Source organism: Panthera tigris, chromosome D2 (genome assembly GCF_018350195.1).
Source record: "Panthera tigris isolate Pti1 chromosome D2, P.tigris_Pti1_mat1.1, whole genome shotgun sequence".
NCBI classification, from domain to species: domain Eukaryota; kingdom Metazoa; phylum Chordata; class Mammalia; order Carnivora; family Felidae; genus Panthera; species Panthera tigris.
The window spans coordinates 62,572,326-62,584,848 of NC_056670.1; the positions used below are offsets into that span (position 1 = coordinate 62,572,326).

Below are 12,523 nucleotides of genomic sequence, written 5' to 3' on the forward strand. Positions count from 1 at the left end.
AGCTGCTCTCTAGTGGATTCCTCAGGCTTAAAAACACCAGTTTTACTCAGTACACATCTCAGCAGGAATCCTTCAACACTGTCCTCCTTCTGAAGGAGGTTTACCTTCCTACCCAATTAATAGACCAGTATGTCCTCTTGGATCAAGACATGTCAACCCACCTGCCCGTGTTTCCTTTGAAGAGGGGCACAAACCTTCATATCACAAGTAAAGAGTGGGGTGCCTGGGTGGCTCAGTCGGTTAAGCGTCCGACTTCGGCTTAGGTCAAGATCCCGCAGTTCGTGAGTTCAAGCCCCGTGTTGGGCTCTGTGCTGACAGCTCAGAGCCTGGAGCCTGCTTGGATTCTGTGTCTCCCTCTCTCTCTGCCCCTCCCCTGCTCACTCTCTGTCTCTCTCTCTCTCTCTCTCTCTCTCAACAATAAACATAATAAAATTTAAAAAGGAACAAGTAGAGAGCAAAGATTCCATATAGAAACAGACTAGTCAGGGAAACACCCATTTGTGGATGTACTTCACTTACATGCAAAGCCCACTTTTATTCATCCAAGGATTTGATTATGGGGAAGCCTGATGTTTGCTAGAGCTGGAAGATCAACTAAACCAAATTTATCACCATCTGGCTTCTAGAGCTCCATGCTTGCTGAGGACAAGGGCCAGGTGGAAGTCCTGCAAAACGTATTTGTGTCAGGCATCTCCAAACTAAGGCAAGACATCTCATGACTTAGGAAGTTTTCTGTTCTCTTATAAATTCTACTAAACTCCCTAGACAGTCAGCTTATTAAAGTAGGCATCTCTAAATGTGTACATTAGAATTCTTGAATCTCTGCCAGGTAATGACATCTCTGAATTACTCTACCTCTATAGTCCCCAAATATCAGCCAACTCTTTCTGTGTCCCTGACAGTGAATCATGTACCTAAAGCTACAGGAAGCAAATACCACTCAAACTGGATAAGCAGTAGAGTCAGTTAAGGTAACCAATCATCAGTTATCTTTTCTTTTCTAGCTACCTTTTCTGGAAGTTTGTTTCCCAATGCTCTAGCTCTTTGGCTGAGGGCCTGTTGGATTTTCTTTTATTTCTTTGGTCTCTTTTTCCCTCCACATCACCTGGAACTCCAGTGATGGCTGTATGGGAGGTGGCTGGCTTCCTATCAAGTAAAGGCCAGGTTCTTACCCGTTATTCCCAGAGGCTCCTTTGTTTCTTTAATTACTGTCCAATAGAACTTTTGGTATTAATGATTTAAATGCACCGTAACCTGTACTGTCCAATATGGTAACCACTAGTATGACTGAGAAACTGAACTTTAAATTTTATTTAACTTTGATTAATTTAAACTTAAGTGTCTGCACCTGGTTTGCAAACATTGAGCACATCTAGAGAAAGGGCAGTTCTGTTTCTGTTTCCAGATCACTGGCCATGCTGAGTTTTCAGACACAAAACTTTCTCTGTGTAATCATCAGCATTAGCTCACCAAACCACCTTTTCATTCCACAGACATTTACTGAGGGTTCACTGTATGCCAGGCAGTGAAAACAATCTCAGTGTCCCAAGTGGTCACTTACCAGGGGCAGGAGAAGACAGCTACCATCAGCCTCAAGCTTCCTTTAAATAAATAGCACCCTGTTTCTCACATATGATCTTATTCTTGGGTAGCTGTTTTCTGAAGTTTTAGACAATGTTTTAGACAGTAATTAGAAATCATTATGACCTGGCTTTTATTTTCTGAAAATTCTGCCTAACAAGACTTTCTTTCTATATGGTAAATCTGTTTTTTGTTTTTGGTTTTTTTTTTCTGGTTATCCAAGAATACTTTTGAGCTTCTCCCACAGGCTCCTAACACTTAGAGTTGGAGCAAACAAAAACTGAAATTTTTATGGGTGACTTGGGTTGATCCATCGTCCTTCTCTTATTAAAACCTATATGAGGGGCGCCTGGGTGGCTCAGTCGGTTAAGCGTCCGACTTCGGCTCAGGTTGTGATCTCGCGGTCTGTGAGTTTGAGCCCCCTGTCGGGCTCTGTGCTGACAGCTCAGAGCCTGGAGCCTGTTTCGGATTCTGTGTCTCCTTCTCTCTGACCCTCCCCCATTCATGCTCTGTCTCTCTCTGTCTCAAAAATAAGTAAACGTTAAAAAAAATTAAAAAAAAAAAACTACATGAATGTGGAGGCGAAGACATGCCCCAAAATCTCTTTATTGTTAACCTTTTTTACCTGCAAAAATGGGCCTTAGTCTGATATTCTCAACAGTCCTTGAAGCGCACGTGTTAAGAAATGAAAAACAATTTGACAATTTTTAAAAATTTTTTCTATGTTTATTTATTATTGAGAGATAGAGAGACACAGAGCATGAGCAGGGGACGGTTAGAGAGAGGGGGGAGACACGGAATCCGAAATAGGATCCAGGCTCTGAGCTGTCAGCACAGAGCCCACCGCGGGGCTCGAACTCACAAACTGCGAGATCATGACCTGAGCTGAAATTGGTCGCCCAACTGACTGAGCCACCCAGGCGCCCCTGACAGTTTTTTTTAAATGTGCCCATTATGACATAAAATTCTTTCCACCCGTCTGTTGAAAATGTTGAAAAAAATCTGCCTGTTGTTTAGAGATTGCAAGAAACTGAATATTCTTTATAAGGGAAAATTTTTCCAAATCCTCGCTGGTATCACTAGGAATGCAGGAAAAGGGGAGGCAGTGAACTCTGGCTGCAGCTCTGAAGTCCGCAAACTTGTGTGATGAGGAATAGTGTGACCGCCTCCAGCACCTAATAAATATTACAGTTGATCCCAGCGTTCATGAGTAATATGTACTTTTATGATTAGAAGAAATCTAAGTTGTTAGGCTGCATGTCTATTTAGATAAGAAGAAAGTAAGGGCCAGCATGAATTTTTAATTATACGTATTTAGAGAGCCTGTGGTTTGCTGCCTCACATAGAATCTATTTATTTCAGGTTCTTGTAAATTATGTTAAGCTGGGTTAGACCAGTAGGAATCACAAGGACACCTCTCTTAATGTATGTAAAACAACCATGGAGGAAATGAGAATTGAATGAAAAGGAATGGTAGAAACCACCTATGTTTCATCCCCATTTTTGGATCTTTTCTAACAAATTAGCTACAAGTAAATCTTATTAAATACCCACACTCTACCTCATTGGGGTTGGAGTGGGGAAGGGAATACAGAAGCTTGAAAATACCGCTGCTTGGTACCAGGGCAACAGAGTGATTCTCCTTTAGAAAGGCACAGAACATTCTATATTGGGATGGGCGCCTGATGCCTTAAGTTTTAATAATATCATTGCCAGGGATCAGCTTCGTGAAATGTCTGGACTTTAATCCAATCTCCCTGTCATTCAATGGGTTATGAGGGGTCTCTTCTAGATATAACGTTCCAAGGTAAAAATGTGGTCTTTTTGTTTGAGGACATAATACATGAAGGTAGAAAGAGCACATGCTTTGAAATCATCTGTTCATTCCTTTAACAAATACTTCCTGAAGATAAACCGTGTGCCAAGCACTGTGCTAAGTTGTGTGTGTAGCCGTGAAGACAGAGAACATAGACCCAGAACGCTTTTTAGGGCAATGGAGACAAAGACAGAAAACGAGTTGGCAAAGTTGACTATTCCACCACCCTAAACCCAGGACCCTATCCATTTCTTTCATAAACACTATCCCATAATTATATCCTTTTAACAGGAGAGGTTGGGTGGTCAGGAGAGGCCTCTCAGAGCCAAGTTCTGAAGGGCAGAAAGGACACACCATCATGAGAAGAATAGAAGGAGGAGTGTTCTAGAGGGAACAGCTGGTTCAAAGTGCCCACGGTGGGGACCAGTTTGATGTCCTAGATTCTTACACCTCACAGTTTGGGGCTCAGAGCAGCAGCCTCAGAATCTCCTGGGAGCTTGGCAGAAATGCAGAATTTCACCCCATTGCGTACAGACCTATAGAGTCACAAATGCATTTTAGCAAGAACTCGGGTGATAAAAAGTACATTAAAGTTGGAGAAGCCCTGGCTTAGAGGAATTCAGAGGAGGCCACAGGACTGGAACACAGTGGGTCAGGGGATAATGGAGATGGGTCAGGAAATGAATCCAAGAAGATTTCAATCTGAACCAGCCGCTCTTTCAACCTCAAGTCTTTCTGCCTGGCTTCCAAACCTACAACCTTTGTGACTTGGAAGGAAGTTATTTCACTTCTCTTAATCCTCTCCACAATCCTGAAAGGAAGCTATTGTTATTCCCATCGAGCAGATGAGGAAACTGACTGTCCAACTGTTTAAGATATTTGGCCCATGGATGGTGTTCTGAATATGGTAGCAATGGCTGGAAGCCTTTTCTCTCTTGGCTACTCATAAAGAAACCAATGTAAATTGATGCAGTAGATGCAACCTTAGAAAAAAGCTGTCTTTTCACTGTGGTAGAACCTTCTGAGTCTCAAAGTCCAGCTCCTTGAAAAGATTCATGGCAGATAAGTACGTTAAGGGTTTTAGTGCAACCTGATCGACAGCATTGCCCTTCTGTTTACACCTGTTTTGTTTTTTGTTTTTGTTTTTTGTTTTTTGGGGATTTTTTGACCCCAGAAGAAGGTGCAGCCCTCACGGAATTCTGCGGTTTCCATCTCCACTGGGCCATCTGCTCTCTGGCCTTCTGCTTCTTGGCCTCCTGGCTGCAGTGTTGGCATGACCAGCCCCTTTCCCTGACATGGGCCTGTCCTGTAAATAGCTTCTTCCTCCCCCTTATGACCCAGGATCTCCCAGTTGCCCAAGTTTGGCATACCCTGTGATCATAATCTGATTTTTGTAGGAAAATCCCCTGGATTAACATCTATGCTCAAGTCCAACACGACAAGGAGCAGGAGATGATTGGGTCAGTGAGCCAAAGTGAAAACGCCCCCAAAATCACACTCAGTGACTTCACCGAGCCTGAGGAACTGCTGGACAAAGAGCTGGACACCCGGGTCATAGGTATGTGTGCTGGTACCACCAAGCTCCTGTGTCCTCTGTCCTCCAAACCCGAGGTCAGCTGGCTCGTGTGGCCTGTCCCTCAGCTAGTACCAGACTGGAGCGGGGTGGGAAACCGCTGGCTACAGAAACATACTCATGTTTGAAAATTTGTCTGCCACCTCTGGCCACATGAAATTGGTAGATTTTTTTTTCCCCCTTAAAAGTAGACCAGGATAGAAAGTGCTGGGGTTGGAGTAGGGGAGGGATAAGGCCACCTATGCATTACTGTTGGGATTTGTCTTTCTTTCTCTGAAGCAAAAGTGGATGTCGTAATTCATAACCACATGAATTTTGGCTCTGGTATCAGAGGGCCCTGGGTGCATTTTCTTGCTTTATCAATCTGCTTGCTCTGTGACCCCTCTGTACCTCACATTCCTCATCTGTGAAATGGGAATAATTGTACCTACCTTCCAAAATTGTTGTGATAATGAAATGATGGTGTATCATTAGCACAGTGCCTGCCACATAGTACGTGTTCAGTGCATGTTGACTATGACCATTGTCATTAGTGGCGTGGAAGAGGGCAAGGCATTGCTCCTACCTTGCGTGCTGATGTGGGAGATAGCACACCTTAAACATAGATGGCATAAGCCAATGAGCTAGTAGGATAGCCTGTCCAGGTGTCCTTTTTAATAAATACATAGTAGGTACCTGTTCAAGGTGGCTTGGTATTTAGCAGTAAATAAAATAGACACAGGTTCCTGCCCTTGTGAAATTGACATCCTCTCTCCTTCTGTGTTCTCTTCCCCACAGGAGGCATTGCCACCATTGCAAACAGCGAAAGCACAAAGGAGATCCCCAACTGCACTAGTGTTTAATATCCACAAGTCACGTGGTCAACCATCTTTCTGACCTTATTTTTGATGATTACTATTACTCTTGTTATGGAAAAATGAAAATGGCTTTTTTACCTTTTGTTTACCAAGGGCCCCTTCATAAAGAGCAGGCAGATGCTTATTAGCTGTGGGAGGCAAAGGAGTTCTTAGCTGATTAAAATGAGACAAAAAGAATAAATGGCCGTATTTGTGCAGAGGGCAAAGGATGCATCTTCCCGTGGCCTCCTTGGCTTTACTCTGCCGCTGACAGTGTGAGGACTCTTTTTACTGTGGTCTCCTTTGTCGTTTATTTGTTTTTTGGGTTTTTTGTTTTTGTTTTTGTTAAGTTGGGTTGGCTTTTCATTAACCTCCCATGTCCTGCTTCCCACCCCCACAATCACCAACACCCTCCCCCCACCCCCAGAACACACCCCTAAAACACAAACCATTCCCCAGTTAGATCTGCAGGAGGTGGGTTGGTGGGGAGTGAAAGTAGCTGCAGAAAGCGTGCACATCTTTACGAAAGAGGCCCTGCCTCGTGCATGTCGATAGCGAGGCTACCGGTGGCTTCTTGTATATAATTACAGTGTAAATAGCTTTTTATTTCCTAAGAAATAATTTAATGTTTAGTAAAAAAGAAAACCGAAAAAAGAAAGATGCGTGTGTTGGCTTATGCACTCACCGTCCGAGCTGACCAACCCCCAGGCCTGCTAGTTGTGTTGGGTTCTGGATGCTCTCCAGTTGTCTGTCACACTTAACTCTTGAATCTCTGTGTCCATGCATAGCTGGTTTCTACCTATGTATATAAAGGGGGGGGAGGGCGGGACAGGGAGGGCTTCTTTGGGACAATTAGTAAAGGAAGGACTAGAGTGACATCCTAGAACAACGAGGGTCTTTCTGTTCCATCAGTGACATGGAAGAAGTTGCACGATGAAGCCCACCAGAGACTTCTAACTGAGACCCAGGTGGGGAAACAAGGCTTCCCCTCCAAAAGGCAAGCATTGAGGGTACTTACCAGCCGGAGAAGGTGGTTTTCCCTGAAGAAGCTAGGCCACAGATCTAAGAGGAACAGTCTTTGTGCTTTCTGGTCAGATTCCATGGAAATGTATAATGCTTATGGAGAATTCCTGGACTATTTTTAGCTCAGAAAAGCCCCTGAGCACTAGGTTAGGCCTAGCGAGTGCGTCTTGGCACAGGAGTCCAAGAGGCTGGGAGGGATGTGGCATTTGTGGCATCATGAGTCCATGTAAGCCCTGCAGGCCAAATAGGGGGCTAGCCTTTAATGATATTAGTCAAAGATGATTTTAGCAAAGCTGTGCTATTTGCTTGTCAGATGTACACAACTTCCTTAAAGTCAAATGTCTGCCTTCAGTTCCCTTAAGATAGTTCTTGCCTCTGGGGCGAGTGGCTTTCAAAGCCAGCTTCTCCTTTCCAGCATCCCGGCCCCTTCATGCATTCACACACGTAACTACTTCTTTTCCGTAGGGTCACTTTAAGCCATGCCGTAAGCATTGTTTTCTTTTCGGGCTCAGCCTGAGTCTACTTGTTTTAAAAAATGATATACTGTATATATACACGAGGAAAGGCTGGAGTTTGTACCTGTTAATTTTTGTGAGCTATTGTTCACATTCTTCTCTGTGAGACCCCGAGAGAATGTGACCTAGAGAAATCTGACTGGCTACAACATAGATGAAGATAAGGAGTGTTTCTAAAGATCCTGCTTTTTTGTTTCAAGGGTTAAATGGGGCAGACAATTGCAATACTTGTACTGAATACTGGAATACAAATGCATGAGTCATGTCTATATATACAGTATATGTATATATACTGTTCTTGATTTTATTGTTCCATTTGAATATTTCTACTGTAAAAAAAAAGACAGTGGTTTTGAAATTGTTGAAAATAAATGTATTTTTGTACATCAAAGCTACATACTTGGCTGACATTTTTCTCTTTGGGCAGTTCTCATTATTGTTATCAGTCAACTGTTCCTGAACCAATGCTACATGGCCAGACAAAACAAACAAAAAACAAATAGCTTACAACACAGATATTTATGTTTTACTCATGCATCTCCAGGTTGGCTGTGGTTTGGCTGAACTCAGTTGGGACGGCCCGATCTCTCCTGAACTAGTTCAGATGCAGGCTTCAGTTCGGTCCAGGTCGTCTTCATGCGTTGTCATCTTCTGAGACCAGAAGCTACCCATGGCATGGCATTTCATGGTGGATTACAGAATTCCAAGTGAGGCCAGCAGAATACTCTATGCCTCTAAGGCCTTGGCTCAAAATGGTCACTCTCTTTACCATCATCTACATTCTGTTGTCTAAAGAAAACCACATAGCCACATCCAGCATCAGTGGTCAGAAACAGTCTCTGCCTCCTCTGGTGTAAGGCACCACCAAGTCACATGGCAAAGGTGTGCGTATATAATTTCAATCTAGGGGAGGGCACAAAGAATTGAGAACAGTAGTTAACAACAGTTCAATCTACCATACTTATTCATTTTCTATGGTCCTGTGGGGAACTTTCATTAGATGGCCCATTTCCAAGTTTCGATCCCAATATTTGTGGCCAGGACTTCTGAGCAGAAGGCTTGGTAACCACAAGGCCTTTGAGGCTGGCATCAGATCCCAGTGGGTGGTAGATAGAACTCCAACTCGGGCCTTGAAGATTTTAGCAGAGGAAATGAGAAGGAACCAAGAAGATGTATTTCTTTATTATTATTATTATTATTATTATTATTATTTTAACCTTTTTATTTTTTTAAGTTTTTTAAAAAATTTATTTGAGAGAGAGAAAGAGAAAGAGAATGATCAGGGGAGGGGCAGAGAAAGAGGAAGAGAGAGAATCCCAAGCAGGATCCACACTATCAGTGTGGAGTCTGATGTGGGGCTCGTTCTCATGACCCGCAAGATCACGACCTGAGCCAAAACTGAGTCAGACGCTTAACTGACTGAGCCACCCAGGCACCCCTATTTTAACCTTTTTTAATGCTGTTTGATGCATCAAACCAGCAATAGATCTTCTGTCCACTGCTGAGTAAGGAATTTGGAGGGATGAACGAGTGGCTGTTCCCTAACATTAGTACTTAGGTGAGCTAAGTACTTACAATAAGGGCTGTAAGTTAGATGTTTTAATTATTTTTTTCGTGTTCAAAATAGGTAATAAATTTCCACGGATCCCAGAAACCAAAGAAACCCTAAAACTTTGGTCAATAATTTGTTCCTATATTTTGGATACTAGCTGACCATTCCAGAATCTTATTTTTTGTAACTCAAATGAAAGATGTAGGATGAAACAAAGGTAGTTTTCTTTTGATTGGTGAATGTATCTAAAAATTATTATTCTTGGCATCACATGAGTTATGCTCACCTTTTAAAAAATTCATACTGTTGGAGTAACTTCTTCAATGGGGGATGCCATTTATAGTGCCTCTAAAAGAAATAATGAAGTGTTTTTTGGTCTAACTAGTGGTTCATAATGTAAGGTGCCTGCACATCTTTAAGGTATTTTTTAATAGTTTTAAGCTTCCCCAGTAGTGTAAAGTGTCTAATATCCTTATCCCGCGTCAAAAGTGATTTTTCTAAATGAAGTCGTTTTTGCTTTCCAAGGGGATCTGAATTCTTCCCATATTAATTTATGTCGGGGTTGATAAAACTCCACCAGATTAAGAAAGGATGACAGTGAAATCAAGTGGTAAAACAGAATGAGTCAGTTGGTTCATTTGGGCTAAGCCCTGCTAGGAATATAGCCTGTGCAACCAGCACATGGGCCTGCCAGATTTCTCCTAGCAGACAGCCAAAGGCAGATGGCGGAGAATGTGATTGGCTTTGTAGCTATTTCTATGCGGGGTTTCTCACAAGTGGTGGGGACACTCTTTGCACCAGAATTGTCTTCTCTCAGGAGATTTGAAACCTGATAAGCCTGCAGAAGTGCTCAGGCTGGAGCCTGGAGTTTCTGAGGATGCTCCTGTCTGTTGAAGTTTGAGAATAACTGGTCTGCCACTAAAATAGCTCAGGGAGAGTTACTGGGGAAAAGTCACCTCCCTTGGTTCCTGTTACCATGATACAAGGCACCTTAATCTGCAGAAGTGAGAACCACTTCCAAATTGGCTCATTTCCTCCTGGGCGACAGCTGCAGCTCCGAGAGAGTCACCCAATTGAGTTATCTGGGACAAAAAACACACTGCGAGTCAAGGTGGTGATGGATTGGACGTTGGAAAGAATATTAAGCCAGGAATTAGGAGATCTCTGACTTTCAGCAAGTCATTCTGGACCATGATTTCTTATTTGTAAAAGGAGAACACTTTATGGCCTGCCTCACTGGCTACTTCTGATTTACAGAGGTGTGAAGAACACATTGCCAATTCCAAAGTTGATAGATGACTAGTACGGGCGTACTTAGGAGAACTCTCTTCTGTAGGGGGATAAACTGAGAGAGGAAAGTGACTTCCCTATGGTTATATAACAAGTTATGGTGGAGCTGGAGACAGAACCCATGTCTTCTTTATAATGGGGCGGTGTTCTTTCCACCACATCCCTTCCTGACAAAAGCAAACTTGGTTGAACTGCACATGACTGAGCTTCAGTGGAAAGCCTAAGGGTTATGCCAATATGGCTCCTGTATTTATAGTGTCCAGAATGGTTTAGCATCTAACTTCCCAAGTGTGTTCATCATTTAGTGGCTCACAGCCCTCCACTTGTCATTGCCCTCCTGACCCACTTGTTTAGCAGCCCATGGCCCGACGCCCTCCCTTGCTTCCCTCACTGGACTGAAATACGGCTACTCAATAGACAGCTGCCAGGCCGCAGCTTCACATGCTATGCTGCTTGCCTTTTAAAGCAGTTGGCCTTGTTCAGAGGGAAGAAGGCCAGAGAGCAAACATAAGCAATGGGAATGCCTCATCCTGACACACACACCAGACCCTGCCAAATTCTCGTCTACTCCAACATTACTGCCAAGGGGGACCAGATGTAGCCCAATTACCTCCAGAGTACTGCGTCTTGATGTCCCTTAAACTTAGTTTAATTACCATTAACTTTACAGTAGCAGAGTTCCCTTTAAAATGCTCTTCGCCTCTGTGTTCTTAGACCATATATCATGATGAGATATAGGTTCATTCAGAGCGGAATCAATGGCACGTTGTATACAAAAATGGGAGGAGAACCTCAGCTAGAATTCAATTTATTCAGAAACTAAAAAGTCTCAATAAAACTCCATTACTTTTTCATTGTCTGAGGCCCAGAGGGATATAATCACATAATCAGGTTCCAATTTCCCTATCTATAAATTGACAATAATGACATCTGTCTACCTCACAATGTTGGAACCCAGATCAAATGAGATAATTTGGGTAAAAACAGACAAAATAACTAGGGCTTGACAAATAATGAATTGAACCTGAGAGGCCTGAGTTCTTTTGTGCTGGGTCTCCTTTCTCTGTCCTCCCTGCCCTCCAGTTGTAAAAACTATCTGACCACTTACCTACTCTCACCTAGGGCTGTACTTTCAGGGAAAGAATCAGAATTACCTGGGGAGATATACCATCCCCCTCCATTACCCCTCAGAAGGAAGAGAATTTTGGTAAAAATCAGCTATTTCTACCTGATGCCAAAAGTCACAGCTACTTTTATTGCTTGTTTAAAAATATATAACTTATCTAATTTTCCTTGTGAGACAGGGACCACGGGAACGAGCCCCAAGTGAAAAATATTATGCACCTGGGGCACTTTCTACTGGCTGTTATTGTCAAAACGCTTCTACAGAGCAGAACCAGGATGCGGCTCCAAATACAAGCCAGACTTAAAGGACCGTGGCTCCAAAAATCACTAATGAGCCGCCGGTGTTGCCTGCCAATATCAGCCAGTCAGGACAAGACCCTTCCAACCAATCAGGATGAGGTGTTCGTTTGTTTTTCTTTTCCACTTATTAGCATAATGGACCGGAACGGGAACTTGGACAGGGACTTTCTCTGTATAAGCAGGACCTTCCACTGCGTTTGGGGAGGTTGATCTAAGTGTTCATTCTTGCTGTGTCTCCTGTCACCTGGAGCTGTAGGTCCAGTAAAGCCTTTCCTGTATCTTTGATTTTGGGGTCTGGCCTTGTTGCTATTACTGTGGGCCCAAGAACCTGATTCCGATAACGCTTGGACTATATAAAAGTTGTGAGAAATGGATACTTCCAATCAGGGTGGCTAAAATGCCTCATAAAATTAACAACTAGAGGCTGCTGGGTTCTGAAATATGCTCTTCCCAAACGTGTTGACGCTCAGGGTTCAAAACAGTTCGGCCTCGCTTGTTTATGGTTTTGTGGCTTCAGAATTTATAAGTAACTTGCTTCTTGTTTATTCTCCCTTCTCGTACAAAGCTTTTGTGAGGATGTGTGCAATTCAGGTCCTGAGGTCCCTCAAAGCTCCTCTGAGGCTCACTGACGTGAGTTCCTTCATCACCATACCTTGAAAAATAATCAGAGAAAACAATTATTTGTAAAAATACACATTTTCTATATCCGCAGGTACCAAGGACACCTTTCTTGCCTTCAACCCTGGTCACAGCTCAAAGAGAGCTCTTTCAGAGAGGGAGCTCAAGATGCAGATTCTTTACAAAATGTCACCACAGACAGAGGGAAATAGATGATGACAGGCACACATGCTGTCTGTCATTACGGCTCAGTATCTGGGGAACAGCACTGTCTGCAGCCACTAGAAATGCACC

At 43.1% G+C, this 12,523-nt stretch overlaps 1 protein-coding gene across 6 annotated transcripts in view; it reads left to right on the plus strand.

Moving 5' to 3' along the window:
- SORCS3 (sortilin related VPS10 domain containing receptor 3) overlaps positions 1 to 6,581 on the plus strand; it is a 589,476-nt gene extending 582,895 nt beyond the window's left edge. For all 6 annotated transcript variants that reach the window (XM_042960443.1, XM_042960447.1, XM_042960446.1 and 3 more), the window contains 2 exons: positions 4,795 to 4,955; positions 5,748 to 6,581. In XM_042960443.1, the coding sequence (XP_042816377.1) occupies positions 4,795 to 4,955; positions 5,748 to 5,812 (226 nt within the window). In that variant the 3' untranslated portion in view covers positions 5,813 to 6,581. The remainder of the gene's footprint in view (positions 1 to 4,794; positions 4,956 to 5,747) is intronic.
- The last annotated feature ends 5,942 nt before the right edge of the window (positions 6,582 to 12,523 follow it).